Consider the following 18,298-nt stretch of genomic DNA (forward strand, 5'->3'; position numbering starts at 1 on the left):
TGTGCACACTTATGTAGGTTATATTATCCGTATTCTGGAAATTGCTCTACTGACTAGAATGGCGATTGTGGTCCCCTTTCTTCCACTACGAGTCGCTGGCAGCTACGGTTGGCCGCCAGCGGTGACGGCTTCCTGCATTCAGACACTACGGGGGGAATTCAACAAGCTGCAAATTGTCTCCGGAACGTTCGTGAGACTTCACGGAGGAGATTTGACAGAAATCTAATTTTTTCCTTGCAAAATGAGCAAACGTTTGTACCGTAATTGCTGGCAATGTGCGCAGCGCGATGTCCACTCGCCACATCGCCAGGAATCAAATCCCCGCCCCTCCCTATGAGTGATCTATCACAACAAGCACAGATGCCACGCCTCTGAACCAGAACTTTGCATTACGCAGACTTAAGAATAGATAAAAAATAACATTTTAAATCTGGGTCCTTTTATAAAACACATTACACATTGCATGCATGGTAGACATCGGAGGAGCTGCTGGCCATGTTAACTTGATGGGCTATAATAATGGAAATCTAATTGTATTTTTATCCATACATGCCAACTCCCCCGGAATGTCCGGGAGACTCCCGATTTCTGGGTAGGTCTCCCGGAATAGCCGGCAATTCTCCCGCATCTGCCGGCATGGAGGGGTGCATGGATGGAAGGGGGGCGGCCCTTCGCGATTCGCATGATTTAGGCCCTGCCCCCAGAGACGTAATGCCTGCTTTGGGTTTTTTTGCCACTGTAAAAAGACCCCAAACAGGCATACATCACTGGGGGCGGGGCCAAAATGACGCAAATTGCAAAGCCCCACCCCCTTCCCACCCCTCTTCAGTGATCTCCCGGAGGGAGCCTGTCAAAAGTAGATAAGTATGTTTTTATCTCCACGGCAGATCATGGATGACCCCAAGCAACTGCGCTGACCCTCTCCCCAATCTTTGCAGAGGTCTGTGACCACTGCCTCTGTAGAACAGAGATACATGTATTCTACTGATAACTAAATGTCCCAACACTGTGGACAATTAAAAAAATAAAATAAAAATGGTGCACATGAAAAAAGTTCTGTAACCCATAGCAACCAGATATCAGCCCTCAATTTGCAAACAAACCTAACACAATTGAGTTAGAATCGGATTATTAAGGGTTCCGGAATCATTTCTCTGTGCACCAGACCGGCACAGAAAGTTACACACGTGAAACCTGGGAAGGGCGGACAATGCAGGAACTGAATATGTCAGAAGTCACCCTAAATCTGAGGTGTTGTATGAGAAGATCTCACTCACCTTGAGGTGACCTTTGTGCATCTGAGCTTTCTCACACATCTGTAGAAAATACTTGACGTCTGACTCATTGAGAATGATGTACACCCCGACCTTTCTCTTGAAGCCAGCTTCTAACATGTCCTTAAATATGTCCACGTCGGTGAAGAGGTCCATGACGACGGCAATCACCTGGGGAGAGGGAAAGAATATTGCGGTTTAAAAGAGTCCTTCAAACACAGCCCATCAGGGGTTAATCAGTAACAGCCCATGAGCACTACGCCATGTACAAGATCACAATTGGGTTTAGAATTAGCACTTTCAATTAACTTCATATAAAGGACAAAACTGAAATCTGCTACAAAATACTTACCCCCAAGGAAGGGCATCATGAAAGTCCTGTGGCTTTTTTAATCTTTTAACCCAAAAAATATTTTTCCCCTTGGTATTGCCATAACGTATCTTGTGTTAGGATGGTCTGGCGAATACTTAACACAGTTGGTGAGAGACAAACTTATTGTGCCGGGCAAAAAACGGCATTAAAAAGTAAGGAGCAACATATCAAAGAAAGTAAATGTGCTTAACAAACCCTAGTACATACAACCTTATACCCAACATAGTGCACCATTCACTCCACATACACCCTTGTGTCATGAGCCACATGCCTATCACTCTCCTGTGCAAGCCTTACAGCCTCGCATGCAATCATATGCATACCAATCATAGCGCTGTGCCCAATATCCATAGCCTTGTGTCCATCTTAACAACCACATATCCACCACCTGTGGTGATGTGCCCGGTGCCCATGATAGCAGCTGCATGCCAATTAAAGCCCTGTGTACATTATAGTGTTGTACCCACTCTCGTTCCCCCATTCTTTTTTGTCCTTCTATCAATGGTGGTTAGTTTGCTCTCCGCATTAGTAGAGATGAGAACACCATCTACGCATGGAGAGCCAATGGATAAATGCCAGAGTTGAGATGATTGGCACTTTCAGCCAATTAACTCAACGTGACGCCATGCAGTGAAGCTGCAACGGTTTAGGATTACAAAATAATATTGTCTCCTATTAAAACCGGACAGCTTCTATTTGCGACAGCAATTTCTACTAAAGAAACGCTTGGTGTGGGGTGTGAGCGGAGCTGAATTGGACGGTAAAACTGCTCGGCTAAACATGGAGGATGTAGACAGCGCTGCGCTATTTGATGCCTGCCACTATATATTGTGCTGAGATGGGCTGCAGGGTGGCTCAGTGGTTAGCACCTGCTTCACAGCACTGGGGTCATGAGTCAGATTGGCCTTATCTGTGTGGAGTTTGTATGTTCTTCCTGTGTCTGCGTGGGTGTCCTCCGGGTGCTCTGGTTTCCTCCCACACTCCAAAAACATACTAGTAGGTTAGTTGGCAGCTACCAAATAGACCCTAGCTGTCTGTGTGTGTATGTTAGGGAATTTAGATTGTAAGCTCCAATGGGGTAGGGACTGATGCGAATGAGTTCTCTGTACAGCGCTGCGGAATTAGTGGCGCTATATAAATAAATGATGATGATATCACATGCTGTTCTACAATGTATGCTGATCTATGACACTGTCACTCTAGAAACTCCCCTGTGAAAACAATACAGAAGATAAAAGACAGAGACCTTGTGTCATCCCGTGACTCATACAGCTCTGGGGAAAACGTGGATGCGTGGACAATACACAATGACATAGCGCACTTTGTACTTCACATAGATGACAGGTCACCGAGAAGTTGACAAAATCTCATACTATTTTTATCCCAGTTCAACCTTTATACCGTGGATAATGTGAATTTATAGTCCTAAATTTTGCACCCTCTTCCCATTCAATTTGCCAATCGCCTTCCACATGACTGGAGCCTGTTCGTTCTGCATACAAAAGGCAGATAGCGTACATACAATAGGAAAATGAATACTATCATGTCCGATAATTATTAGGAATCGCTGTTGTTTTCAGGCCACGTACACGCTGCCATATCGGGCCATCAACCAGATGATATCACGTTTTTCCAACGTTATTCACACTGGGGCTATGGGTTTCTTCAAAATGTGGGGGGAAGAATTAAAAAGTGTACCGGTTGTCTACACGCAGTAGAAGGCAGACATTGTGTGAGCTGAACCCATATTCAGCCTCAAAATTTGCTAGGAACAATTGACATCACTGAAGCAGGAAACACTTTGTGATGTCACCGGTTCCTAGCGCCCCGATTGGCTGTCATTTCATAAAGATTGGTGCAGTCCATAAAATGGCTGCCCGCACAGTGTCAAGCATTACACAGGTAATTCTGAAAAATATAATTTTCTACGTAACTAAAAAGTAGCATATGCGGACAATGTATACTTATAACTCAGGAAAGAGCACAGGCGTTTACCAAAACTTATATACACATATAAAAAAATTTTTTTTTTTTTTTTTTAACATTCTCAAATATATTATGTAAATGTGAGGTAATGGGGGTATAGAAGTTTCTATGCCCACCAAACTTTGTCTATTGCAGGAAACTGGTGGCTTACTGTACATGCCATGTGAAATAAACGCAAGATGAGATTAGATAAGAGAAACACTAATAACATCTACAAATATATATATATATATATATATATATATATATATATATATATATATATATATATATATATATTTACATGCAGAAGCGTGAGGAGCTAACCAGAATGCAAGATATTCAAGATAAATTTGTGATCGTGAGGGAAGATATTTTCCCACACACAGCAGACTTCCTGTCAGTTCTCCCACTAAAGAACACAGCAGTCAGCCTCTTTTTTAATTATTATTTTTGCAAAAAATTACTAACCACAGAGGACTGCAGTTTGTAATTTGCTACATAGTAAATGCAAACACTAGATCAAATATCTTGAGTGATGTCAAGGTATGGACATTTTTACATATATATATATATTTGAAAATGTTATTCGTGCCTGTAAAAGGCACAAGTTCATAACAGGTCCTCTTTAAATAGGAATATTTTTGTACCTTTTTATTTTATTTATTATTTACTCCCTGGGCCTCTTTTGCGGGACACGCAGCTCTTGTTGCACGATATTGGGTTTCCTAACGAACCTAATTCACACTATATCTTTCATCGGTGTCATTTTCTCACACACCCAGAGGAAGAAACACCAAGCCTTTAAAAAAAAAGTTTAATTAATACTCAGCCAGGGTGAGAACTGGAAGCCGGATTCCTGCCTAGCATGTAATTATTTTATTTCAAAAGATGTCATCCCATCAAAGCCGGTGAAATTCAGCACTTTAGCTACCTTCTGGCTAGCTTTGTTTAACCCTTGCAACGCTGCCTCACGCAGCCCGGCGCTGTACAGAACTCTTTATTCTAAAGGCGAGTCTGCCAGCGCTCCAAGAACAGAAGCCCATGGGTTCAAGTTATACCAATTACAGCAGATTGATTGTATGCCACATGCGGTACAACAAAACAACTATTAAATACTTATTTGTGCCCCTTGCCATAGTTCCCATTAGTCTTACTTTTAGTATCTGAAAGGGGCTGTGGTTTTGTGCCAGTGCGTGCATAATCACTCCTCTAGTTTTACCTTATCACAAGAAAAAAAAAAATAATAACTTTAACCAAAACTTTTTTTTTTAATGTGACCAAGAATATTCCTCCCACCAAAGTATTACTATTACTGAGCTCCTCCTCCTCCTCATCATTTATTTATATAGCGCAACTGATTTCACAGCGCTGTACAGAGAACTCGTTCACATCAGTCCATGCGTCATTGGAGCTTACAGTCTAAATTCCCTAATATACACACACACACACAGAGCGAGAGAAACACAGACTAGGGTTAATTTTAAAAGCAGCCAATTAACCTACTAGTATGTTTTTGGGGTGTGGGAGGAAACCGGAGCACCCGGAGGAAACCCACGCAAACACGGGGAGAACATACAAACTCCACACAGATAAGGCCATGGTCGGACTTGAACTCATGACCCCAGCGCTGTGAGGCAGAAGTGCTAACCACTGAGCCACCGTGCTCCCTCCTCACACGGAGTTTGGAGACCGGTCCACGTATTATCACTTTTTATGACCTTAAATAGCGCCGACATATTCCTCTGCACTGTACAGAAACCTTTATTCGGGCACAAGTCACAGAGCTTACAATCTAAATGTAAATTCTATTACCACAGAACCCGCGCACGCAAAATCCCAGGTTGGAATTGAACTGGCGGCTGAAGCTCTATGAGTCGGTACTAATCCCTGAGCCTGGAGAGGATTTCAATCCATATAGGTGAAAAAATAATTTGCCTGTTATGTTTCAATGAAACGACTACTAAAAAGGACTAAAAAAAATGTGCAAAATGTCTTAGTCGCCAGTCTGTTAGCATTGGTTATGCGGCTTTATACAGTATACCGTATTGGCTGCACATATAGTTGTGGACACTGGGCGTTCTATCAATATTAGAAGTAGATATTGTCCTGTCTAATAAAGGAGTGTTTGATAAGGTGAACGAGTGGGAGGGTGCTCTCTATGTGGCTGGAAATTAATTGCAGGATATTTCCCAGTCATCCCAATTACTCACGTATAAAAGCCAAATATTTTATTCATGCACATAGACACAGTTTTATAGCAAAAGCACATACATTAAAAAGTATTAAAATTGTGACTCTCAAAACAATGATGTCTCAATGACCTTTGTAAAGCTCTGTGGACTATGAAGGAAAAACTATGACTGATGGCGGTGGTACGAATGTTATGTAGGATGTACTCTGAGGTAAATGTTGTTGTATTTGTGCCTATTTCAATGTCACACAAAGAACTTGTGTCGATGAACATCATTACAATCCATATGGGGAGAAATGTGCGTGCAGAAATAGAGAGATGTAAATGGCAGCCATACATTGCAAGTTACCTATATCTATTGAACAAATAATAGACCTGTACATTTCTCAGTTAAATATAATGGAAACTGCATTCCCCAAGGATGCAATATGCAAATAAGCCACCTTTGTGAGGCACTAACGTACCAATTATGCAATTAATGTTTCGCCCACTGGGTATTCAGAGCGTAACCCCAGCAAAGTGCCCCCCCCCTCCCCACACTAAGGGAGTGGTCATTAAAGTAGACATTTTATCCTTGGCGCTCCAGTAGAGGCAGGGGTCTCAGACCTCCCTACTCTGCAAGGAGATTAGATTGTAAGCTCTCATGAGCAATTGCCCTCCCTCCTCTGCTGTACCACCCTGCAATGTCTCCACTATGTCCTCCCCCTTGTCTACACTCAACTAAACTGTTACCCATAATGCTTGTGTCTTGAGTTAGGTCACGCTACTTGTTTTGTTCCCCGCGTTGTATTACCGCACTGTACAGCGCTGCAGAATTCTTTGGCATCCTATAAATAAACGATAATAAGAAAAGTATCATTCTCCTGGTATCCACCACAGCCTCACCCAGGGATTCAGGATCTTGGGCTCCCTGGGCCATAACCACCTCCCCTAGATCTGGGGATTAGAGGCCATATGGTGGGCTCAGCCAATATTCATGAGAAAAGCCTATGAAATCAGATGGAAACAGTGACAACACCGACACGCAACGAGCCTGCCGATAGGACGAGCACTAAGGGACAGGACTAGTGGCAATCTGGACGAGATCTGATAGTTTGACATATTGGTCAAGGCTATTGGTCAAGGCTTCGTCTTCACTGGGGCAAGTGAGGTCCGAAGATGACCACACACGTAGGCCAATAATGGTCAGGGGGCCACACACTTTGTAGAATGAGGCTAACTGGCCAATATCGGTCGTAGCTTTTAGCATCTACATAGTTAATTTAGTCTTCTTTGTGACCTTTTATCCACATCCCGTGTCCCCAATCTGCAGTTTTCACATTTACTTGTTGGCCCTGCAGCTTATTATTGAGACTTTGCTCTTAAACACTAAAGAAATATAAAAGAATCTGTGTGTACTTTAGGATTACCGTGGTTGGGGCTTAGCACACAAACAAGGCCCGGCTTGTATTGCTCAGCCTCAAACGTCAGGGCTCCAAATGGCACTGAATTCAAGTCGAGACTTTGACCAAATGACCTTTTTTTTATCTATTATTTTAGCTGACGTCGTTTCTTATTCTACAGGGTGGGTCGTTTGTCTAGTCAGCTGAAATGTAATACTGTTACTGGAAAGTACATCCAAGACGATCGTCAGCTTTGTATTTTGCTTCAGATCATTCTCCCGGCCAGCCTTCAACAAATATGCTGTAACTGTTGTCGGGAAGTCCTCTTGCTGCTGGCTTGGTAGTGTATTAGTTCTCAATTATACCGGCGATATTTCAGGGTTTTTCCTGCTCACATGCACATTGCATTCTGGAGAGAACATAGAGACGTGTAAAGCATCGTTTAGTCACTGCCGGTTATCGCTTGTTCCTTAACTGTACCCCTGTTCCCACTAGATTGTAAGCTCTTAGGAGCAGCGCGCTCTCCATCCTTTATAACATCCAGAGATCTAGGCTCTATGTTTGAGACTATGGGGTATATTCACTAAACTGCGGGTTTGAAAAAGTGGAGATGTTGCCAATAGCAACCAATCAGATTCTAGCTGTCAATTTTTAGAATGTACTAAATAAATAACTAGAATCTTATTGGTTGCTATAGGCAATATGTCCACTTTTTCAAACTCGCGCAGTTTAGTAAATATACATGTCCTTACCTAATCTGCATCATTGGTTAGATACCCTGTATCTAACAACTGAATATAATAAAATTGCAAAGCCTTTTCACTTCAGTGGAGGATGTGTTACCCACTCCGCACTTACCAAACCAATAATAAATACCAATACTAAAAGGTCTGTGTTAATTACTCCAACTGGCATGGGACCGTACCTCATGGTGCCTGCCTCTCCATACCAGTGCCCAAATACTGTTGGAGACACGTTCCCAGCTATAGTTACATTTCTGTCACTTCTGTGCAGACCGTACACCTGGTGGTAATGGAGGATTGAGTTATAAAGAGGTTTGGCGCAAAGAGGGAGCACTGTGTAAGGCTAGGTACACACTGGCCCGATGATTGCACGAAAAACCTCCAATCAGCCGACATCCGACCGTTTGGTCAGATATCGAGTGAGTGTGTATAGTGACACTGTGAACTAAAGTCGTCCCAAAGTGCCGATCATCGGTCCATTTGGTTGGTCGTACTGTGTAACATTTTCCGACCAATCACCTTATAATCGTGTAGTGTGTATGCCCTCATGCTCACGATCTACGTAGAGTTTACAGAGTCGTGTTCTGTTCAGCCGATGCTAGCGATGAATGTCCTGGTGAATAAATGTAGAGAGGGCTGTAGAAGGAATAATTCGTTTGTTCTGAGACAGAATGTTTTGTTTCAGAGTCACAGAAGCTAACGAAATTCGTTAGGACATGTGGATAGCTATAACAAGGCGGTTTTAATCAGTGTGACAATAATGAATGAATGAATATTGTGCTGTCATTCTCTGAAGACTACAGGACCAGATGAAGAGCACAGATCTGAAGGTAAATCGTGTCAGTGTGTAAGGATGAATCGTCAGACTGATCGGACCTTCAGTCGTAGGTACAATTGTTTGAGATAACAGGTCGGTCGGAAAATTCTTCAGTGTGCACCGAGCCTTACATTATAAAGTGTTCTTTATAAGTTTAAAAGGACTCTGGGCAGAATGTGAGACAGAACTGTAAGTCTGCCCGATGATTCATGGAGCTACAAGAGACAAAGGTCCCAGAAAAACCTGATGTGAACTAGCACCCAGGTGTCACTCTAGACTGTCCGCAGCCAGGTGTGAGCCCTCTCACCAACCTGCAGCACCCAGGTGTCACTCTAGACTGTCCGCAGCCAGGTGTGAGCCCTCTCACCAACCTGCAGCAGCCAGGTGTCACTCTAGACTCTCCGCAGCCAGGTGTGAGCCCTCTCACCAACCTACAGCAGCCAGGTGTGGAATGTGGATTTCTACCTCCTTCACCCTCTCATCATAGAGAAACATTAACCCCTTTCAGCACTAAACTTAACTAAAAAAATAAAAAATACATCTTAACCTAACAGGACGGGGGAGCTCTTATTACAAATTTGCCACCTCCTTTGCTCTCTTTATTGAGAGGCGCTTTTCCATTTAAGCGTCAGTCAGCATCGGTGTAGCAGTCTGGGGGTTAGGTATCCCACCAAATGTAATGGATATCAATTGAGTCAATTATCCCCTAATGGAAACAGGTATGTTATCTCTTGGGTAGGATTCATCTGATCAGATGCTTATTGGTTTCTGTGCCCCAAAAGGGACTTCCGACAAAAAGTTTCCCCGTTGCTGTGTGGTCCTCCACTGTTATATTAGATTCCGCACATGATTTTACGGAATGTTGCGTCTTCCAGATCTATCTGCTTATTATCACGCTTATTGTTTAGTTCCCGAATAAACAGGTAGGTCATACATGCCAACTCTCCCTGAATGTCAGGGAGACTCCCTGAACTAGGGGTGATCTCCCTCACTCCCTGAAGAGTCTGGCATTCTCCCTGATGCTGAGCCAGTACAAGACCTGGTTGGCTTCGCCATCTGTGGCATGATGACACAGTTCAGAAATTGTGTCCTATGTCCATGTATTGATGCCTATGGAGGTGGCCATTTTCATGGAGACCAAGATTTCATCAAAGACTGACAGGTAAGATAACATGACTTCAGTAATGGAGACAGAAGCATGACTTCAGTAATGGAGACAGAAGCATGACTTCAGTAATGGAGACATGTCTTTTTTCCCCATACACAACCTTACTTTTCATTACTGCAACACATGGCTGTAGGGCGAGACCAGGCAGCTGAAGTTACCCGTGCTTGGGAGGGGCTAAGCTGCATATTTCTGCAGTAGCTAGGCTTGCTGGTCTTTCTGTAATACCCCCCCCCCCCCCCCATCCCTCCTCTCCAAATCTGCAGACCTAATAATATTCTCCTTCACCAAGTCTTTTCTATCACGTATTTTAAGTTTGCTGGTCACTTTACTTAATGAAACATTTTCGTTGCAAAAAAAATATAATAAAAACATATTTTAAATTGTTACCAAGTCAGCGACTCTGCACTGCATTGGTTGAGCATAAGCAGAGATTAACTTATTTTTAGCAAGAGATAGATATGATAGAATATATACACACATACACACACACACACACAGCTTACATCTAGGGGTGCAACACATACTTTAAGTATCTGTCACTTACACACCGAGGAGGCAGCCATTTTCTGGGCTAAAACCAGGAGGATGAGGCCTATCCATTCACTAGGGACCAGTGACATCACTGAGATAATGTAGGAACCATTTTTGTGGACTGATCCAACATCTATAGCGATAGAGTTCACCAAATCACTAGGAACTACTGAGGCAGAAAGTGCACCTGTTGTCCCAATTTTTTTTTTCAAATTTACCTCAGAGAACTGTGAAATCTGCATTTGTACGATCACCAAAAAGGCAGCAAAGATCTATAGTTTGTAACATGCATGAAGACACTGCAGTTTCTGTTTGGGCTTATTAATCCTTAGTACAAACATTCCAGGACTGGGTGTTAGCCTGGGGTCATACCAGTTCCCTTCCCAATGTCATTGTCGAGGAACATGGGGACTATCCTGCCCGACGCTCTGGCAGCGACGGGATCACTTAGCAACCCCTAACACAGCGCGGACAGACGCACTCTACCATATAACACAACTGGTGACATGTGTTGTCAGACTTGTCAAGTAGAAATGGTTCTGTGGTTAATCAGTCACGTGCCCGTGACTAGACACGAATACACCCAGTGTGTACACACAATTACATGGCTGCTTAGTGAGATGGATGGTTATTAATGCTGCTAGCGTTCTTCCCCGCATACCAAATATAGATTTTTCAAACTTGTGGAGACAATTTGTTATTTTACTTCGACGTTACATGACAAAGTCACCACAGAAACACATAAATACTTCCCAACATTTCAGACGGCCATAGACGGACACTAAATTGTTGTAAGAATGCACAGACTTATCTGAACGTCCCAAGATGTTCAGATACACACTCATAAAATGCAGATTATTATACACGGCTACAAAGGCGGGCTCATATGCATTTATAAACATGCTGGCACCAAACAGATACTTTGGGAGCCGACGATATTCATATGTAGAAATATTAATTGTCCTTTCATTAGTCAAAGCATGGGCTTACACTGCTGACCTTTACAATATATATATAACTTCTCTAGAGCAATTATTAACATACTCTACGGCAACGTATAAGCTGTGTAAACGGGAATAATTGACTTAGGGGTTAAAGAGTTAATACGGGCAAGGTTAGGGGGATAAGTTATGGATGAAACAGCTAAAGGTAGGTTGTTTCCTGGTGGTAGTCTAAATACCCCAGAACAACACACATAGTCCTAGAGTAGTTAAAGGGGCAACAAAACTTTTCATATACACAGTAACGTGGCCTCATATGAATTAGGGTGTAGGCCTGTACGTCAATCAGAGCTAAGCAGAACCCAGACGTCTAGTGACTGAGATCTGCCAGTATGTGTACGGTGGCTCAGTGGTTAGCACTTCTGCATTACAGCACTGGGATCATGAGTTCAATTCCCGACCATGGCCTTATATGTGTGGAGTTTGTATGTTCTCCCCGTGTTTGCGTGGGTTTCCTCCCACACTCCAAAAACATACTGGTAGGTTAATTGGTTGCTAACAAATTGACCCGTGTGTGTGTTAGGGAATTTAGACTGTAAGCTCCAATGCGGCAGGGACTGATGTGAGCGAGTTCTCTGTACAGCGCTGCGGAATTAGTGGCGCTATATAAGATGATGATGATATGTGCGCAATCTACATAATACTATAAGGCTCCCATGTTCAATGAGTGCCTGAGCCCAGCCAACCAATCCGGTTACCCGTTTGAGCATCCAAACTGGACAAAGGTCAGACAGTTCCGAAATCAGGAAACAAACAAAAAATAATAGAGTGTAAGTATTTAAAGTACAATTCCCACCTCATATAGTTCTATTGGCTCACAGCTGTATAAGGATCATGATTATGGGATTTGTCAATTAAGAACAGCAGGACACATAGGGAAAGATAAAGGAGAAACTGGAGACACAAAGCCAAGTCTTTCTTCCACAATCTCCCCAGCCCACATTCCACAAATAACTGCAACACACAAGATAGTGCGAGACCAGGCTCTGTGCTGAGAGACATAATATGCTGATATATCAGACACTTGGCGCAGGCTGTGGGTTATAAGGGAACTAATGATTTTGCATGCGGATGACAATGAATCACTGCACGGTTATATGTGACAAGTAACATTACTTCACAAGTTCCTTGTATATGAAACATCACATTCCTGGCAGAGATAAGGAGAACGTGTCAGGAGAAAGTTCACCCTGGATTCTGGGATACAAAAGTCCAGAACACGCCGATATCCCGGCTTATCGAAAACGAAGATCAACACGAAATAAAAATTCCACCTACAACCTAGAAGTAATTTTTCCCCGTGAGTGGAAAGCAGCAATTGTCTGCTAGAGGCCCAGAGGTTGCCAACCTCTGCTCTAAAGACTGGATAGCATGATTCCACAACACCTGTAAAGCCACAGAGTGCCTACCTCTGCAGTATACTGAAATGTTACATATGGGGCAGCATGTTGGCACAGTGGTTAGCATTGCTGCCTCACATCGCCGGAGTCACGAGTTTGGTTCCGATCAGGGCCCTATCTGCGTGTAGTTTGCATGTTCTCTCCGCGTTTGCGTGGGTGTCCTCGGGTTTCTTCTTGTAGCAACACTCATCTGCCATCAGTAAGAGTGTACAGCAGTGTTGGCTAACCTGCGACACCCCAGGTGTTGTGAAACTACAAGTTCCAACAATAAGATGCTAGATATTGGCAAAGCATGCTGGGACTTGTAGTTTCACAACACCTGGAGTGTCACAGGTTAGCCAACACTGGTGTACAGCAATATACTTGCCGATCTCAGTATAGATCACAAACCTGGCATTGGTGTCCTAGCAGTGGTTTTAAAAGAAGTGCTTTAATTTATATAAAATCTCTAATCCTTTTAATGGTCTGGGAGAAAGGACAATTTACTCAGCAAAAGTGACATCTAAATAGGCTGCAAAAGGTCTTTATGTATCACAATAAGCTCAGCTTTATACTCAATGTGTTTATCTGTAATATTTACAAGAATGTGTAAAATTCCTTATACCACGAAAGGACCACTGAAACTGAATTTATAAAGTTGTCTTGTATGAAAAGAGCAGCCAATTAAATTCAGATATATGGTTAAAATCCCCATACCTTGACAGACGTGGGGACGTTAGTGAACATTGTATTTACATAAGATATGCAGCCAAGGACAAGCTGGTGCTCTCTGTTATCAGCTATTTCAGGCTGAGAAAATAAACTCATACCCGCCACTCAAAACTATTGTTAAATATCTTCCATTCTGTTTGGACTTTCAGATATATATTTATGAATGATATTAGTACATTTTTGATAAGGCTACTTTTAGGTCTATTGCTCCCGATAGTCGCTTGGCATTGTATATACCTTGTTATCCGTTTCAGTGTAAGCTATTGTCAGCTGCTATTTTAGACAGGGATACAGTTATCAACCCCTCTAAAAAGGGACAATGGAGCGGTTGCCAATAGCAACCAGATTCTAGCTATCCTTTATCTCGTACATTCTAGAATGTGATAGCTATAATCCTCCTTTTTAGAAGCTTTAGTAAATCTAAAGTTTCAGATGATGTGCTCTTTAATGAGGTTATGGATATGAATTGGAAGTACTTTGCATGGAGAACAAAAACTCCTTCTATTCATGAATTTCAAATATCTTTACGGTTTACGGTCTGAAAATGTTTTTAATAGGTCGACAATATATTTGTACCTCTTTCGTATAGAGCAAATTGGGGTTTGTGGTTTCTTAATATAACTAGAACACAGATACTCAATTGGAATATCTACGAACAGGTTGAATTGTTATTATCTTTAAGACAACCCTATAATCATCTGTTAATGAAGGGCTGGATACAGCCAAGAAGCCGGATAGATGCCAGGCTATAAATGTACCTGGCTTTTGTGGGTTACGTTTATAGATGGCAATGGGGTTAAATTGGACCAAGTTCATTGCTAAAATGTACTACATAAGTCATAACTGTTGGCTGGACCAGATTGATAAGTGGGTTATGGATACCTGCAGAACACAGGGTGAAATTGTCAGGTCGTTATCAGAAAAACACAGCCAAACACAAGATACAGATAAATTGCAAAAAACAGTAAATTTCCAAACAGTCTACGTAAATGTTTAATAAATGGAGATGTAAGAGATACACTTGAAAAAGTTCCATCTGGCTTCTAGACTCAAATGATGTTTTTCCCAAATTCTACATTATTTTTTTTCCACCCTTGTAGTCAATGAGGACTAGAATATATGACAAATGGATAATCTTTTAAATACATTAAGAGACAACACCATTTTAGCCTCCCCTGTAGTTTTTCTTGTCTCCAGCTTCGAAATGTCATTTAAATTTCACCCGCCCGAATCACTGAGCACTTCCAATCCTTGAAAATGTGCCCCAAAATCTGAGAACTTTTTAGAATCCTTTAGATTGTAAGCTCATATGGGCGAGGACTTTTATACCTCCTATTTTAGCGCGTAGTTACAGCTTATGATTTCTTTGCATTATAATCCACCTTAGTATGGAACACGGAGGCATTTCACAAATAACTCTTTCACGCCCAAGTCTAAACTTGCTGTAGGCAGAGATTCCACCCTAGTACTTGGCTCCGGAATCTATAGACGATGCAATAAACATGTTATTTAAACCTTTCACATTGTTGTGATAACTTACTGGTATTCTATATGGCTCCTGTCACAGGAATTGAATGTATATGGCCAGAAACGCATTATAAAACACTTTGTTTTCTTTGTAATTAGTCATTGACCTGTGTAACACTAAGCAAACTATGTTTGTTCCTGAAATCAGGACAGGGTAAAGGACTGGTGATCTCATGCCAAGCAATGAAAGGTCATAACTTGAGGCATACAGCGTACCTTGCCCACTAATTGCATCACCTACTCATATACAGCCAGTTATAGAGTCTACCGGTGTTACATTATGCTTCCGCTGAGATCACGCAGAATATGAGTCATGTGGTGATGTCACAGACCCTGCTTCAACACGTCAAAGGGTCGTGAGCCAGCATGGGCAGGAATGCACGATTCTCATATTTATCAATCCAGTTCAGTGTTGGCTAACCTGCGACACTCCAGGTGTTGTGAAACTACAAGTCCCAGCATACCCTTCCAGCAATAAGCTGCTATATATTGGCAAAGCATGCTGGGAGTTGTAGTTTCACAAACACCTGGAGTGTCACAGGTTAGCCAACACTGATCTAGTTGCTGGTCAAAATGTAAGAGTTGGCGTAACATATTTTATAGTTCCAAGGAAATTGCTGCTGGAACACAGATAATTGAGACAATATGTCAGACACTTATGTCAAGTAAAAGAGGGTCCTGGAAGGACTGATTTTGAACCCTGGTAGGATGGAGGACATCTGCGAGAGATACCCAAAACCATGTACGTGGTCAAATAGCGCATATGACCCACCGAGGTACTGGTACACGGGAGTCGGCTTTACTGCAGATTATTAAACCAATTCCGTATTTAGACGGCGGAATTTGGCCTTAGGTGTTGCTAGTCATACGAAAACCGCGCCGCCCAAAGGAATGAGTTGACCATTGTCGCCCCAGCTCTATTTGTAAACTAGAAAAGCTGCAAAAAATGTATGATGTGGCACTGAATCACATTACACGAAATTAGTATCTCCGAAATACCGAACCCCATGGAACTAGATATGTGTGAAGGTTCTCCTCAACTTCACTCACATCTAGGTACAGAAAAAAAAACAATGGTACACAGAGTATTGGTGTGTATATTAATATGTAAATACGGACGGGACAAAGTCATTGGGAATAAAACGTTAGGACACTTACATTATGCAGATTGTATAGACCTGTGGTTATCCAAGTTTTGTGAAACTATAAGTCCCAGCATGCCTGGCCAGCCTTATAGTTCCACAACAGAAGGAGAGCCACAGGTTGACCTAACCTGGTACAGACAACTGTTCTGAAAGCGGACACATTTGACATGGGAATTACTCACTTTCTGGGCTTGGGTGACCATCTTCCGGACCACTTCCTTTATATGAGGTTGCCCATCAATGGGGGGCTGCATATACACTGTTGCCCGGGTCACTCCTCTGTAGGCCACAGTGTCCGGCCACCCCAAGTCTAGATCTGGGATGGAGCAGTCCGACCTATCCGGCCAATATTCCAAGGATTGTTGTACATCCTCTTGTGGGTCTCCTTCTTCTTCTCCCTCCTTCTCGGGCTTGTCCCCAGTTACCCTTGGGGGACAGTAGTCCGGATCAAAGGCTTCCACCCTACCCACGATCTTGGCGAGCTCCGGCTCGGACAAAAAGTTCCTGATGTTCTCCCTCTTGACCACCTCTTGGAAGGCATCTTGTCCAGAGGACACCAGGGCTTCCAGGGCCAACCTCTGCTCCTCGCTGTAGAAGAACTCTGGTTTGGCCTCACTGGACCTCCAGTTAACGTTGTTATGGTCCAGGCACTGGAGTTGGGAGAGAGCCATGGCTGGAGACCCTCAGATCCAGGTGGAATGAGTTCCTGGAGTAGAGCTTGTTGTTGGGGGGATAGATTCCTCTACTCTGTGTCCTCAAGGTTCTTGCAGAAAAGGGGATCTACTGCTAGGAATGGGGATCTACTGCTAGGAATGGGGATCTACTGGTGGGCAGTAGATCTACAGGTGGACTACTGACCCATGGTGCTGTGAATGCCCACCTGGGCTGTGGCCTGGGTATCTCTGATGGGTGGCAGATCCGGGTCCCCCGCTGACCCGCAGCCGGTGTCTATCTCCCGGCTCTCGCTGCTCCCGGACTGAGCTGACTGCTCAGCACACACTGAGTAGCAGCAGCAGCTCAGCCAGGCGGCGTCACGTGAGCCGGTGCCGGCCCCGCCCCCTCCCCTGTCACTCACAGCGGCGTCACGTGACTCGTCCTGCCCTTAGCCCAGACACACAGGCAGGGATTAGAGCGCAAGCTCAGCGGCCAAACACGCATTTTAACGTGAAATGTGATCAGAAAAGAATTTCAATTTCTCATTGCAGCATGTATGAAAGTAAAGTGTCTCATTAGTTATTATTCATCTGTTTCCTTCTTGTGCAAAAAAAGAAACCACAATAACACTAATTTATATTCTGTTATTAAAAGTTACAATGAACTTACTGGGTGCTGGGAAGTTTGTTGCTGATTTGCAAATATGAGTGTGAAAAACTCTGAATAGTTCTTGGCAGGGGCTGGATAGGCTGAGGTTCAGGGGCAGCACGGTGACTCAGTGGTTAGCACTTCTGCCTCACAGCACTGGGGTTCATGAGTTCAATTCCCAACCATGGCCTTATCTGTGTGGAGCTTGTATGTTCGTTCTCCCTGTATTTGCGTGGGTTTCCTCTGGGTGCTCCGGTTTCCTCCTACAATCCAAAAACATACTAGTAGGTTAATTGACTTGTATCAAAATTGACCCTAGTCTCTCTCTCTCTGTGTGTGTTAGAGAATTTAGGCTGTAAGCTCCAATGGAGCAGGGACTGATGTAAGTGCGTTCTCTGTACAGCGCTGCGGAATCAGTGGCGCTATATAAATAAATGATCATGATGATGATGACATTGCCTCCCTGGCTGGTCTCATAATGGTCTACCTTGGGCTGGGTCACTGGGCTATCTGTATTTTTTTCCCTTTAAAATGTTCCTAAATATGCTGCTGAGCCGAGTGTTGCCCCCGGGCTAAAATTTGCCAGACGGCCCCTTGGTCCTGGTGAATAAGTATTTCACAGACTTGATTGTAGTCGGGGTGTGGGGAGGTTGTGTCACTGGGGAAGTATTTAGTGGTGGGACACACTTCATGCCTGGGCTAGTGTATCGCAGACTGCATATACCTCACTATACTCACACTGGACTATACTATAGCTAAACAACT

At 43.2% G+C, this 18,298-nt stretch overlaps 2 protein-coding genes across 2 annotated transcripts in view; one reads left to right on the top strand and one right to left on the bottom strand.

The window, feature by feature from the left end:
- Positions 1-17,242, bottom strand: part of FAM83G (family with sequence similarity 83 member G) — a 34,221-nt gene extending 16,979 nt beyond the window's left edge. The window contains exons 1-2 of the mRNA XM_075179244.1: positions 16,414-17,242; positions 1,278-1,445 (exon numbers count right to left, since the gene is read on the bottom strand). Coding sequence (XP_075035345.1) covers positions 1,278-1,445; positions 16,414-16,902 — 657 coding nt within the window. The 5' untranslated portion in view covers positions 16,903-17,242. The remainder of the gene's footprint in view (positions 1-1,277; positions 1,446-16,413) is intronic.
- Positions 1-18,298, top strand: part of SLC5A10 (solute carrier family 5 member 10) — a 94,948-nt gene that overhangs the window by 34,619 nt on the left and 42,031 nt on the right. The gene's annotated exons all lie outside the window — the stretch shown is intronic.

Source organism: Mixophyes fleayi, chromosome 7 (genome assembly GCF_038048845.1).
Source record: "Mixophyes fleayi isolate aMixFle1 chromosome 7, aMixFle1.hap1, whole genome shotgun sequence".
Taxonomy (NCBI): domain Eukaryota; kingdom Metazoa; phylum Chordata; class Amphibia; order Anura; family Limnodynastidae; genus Mixophyes; species Mixophyes fleayi.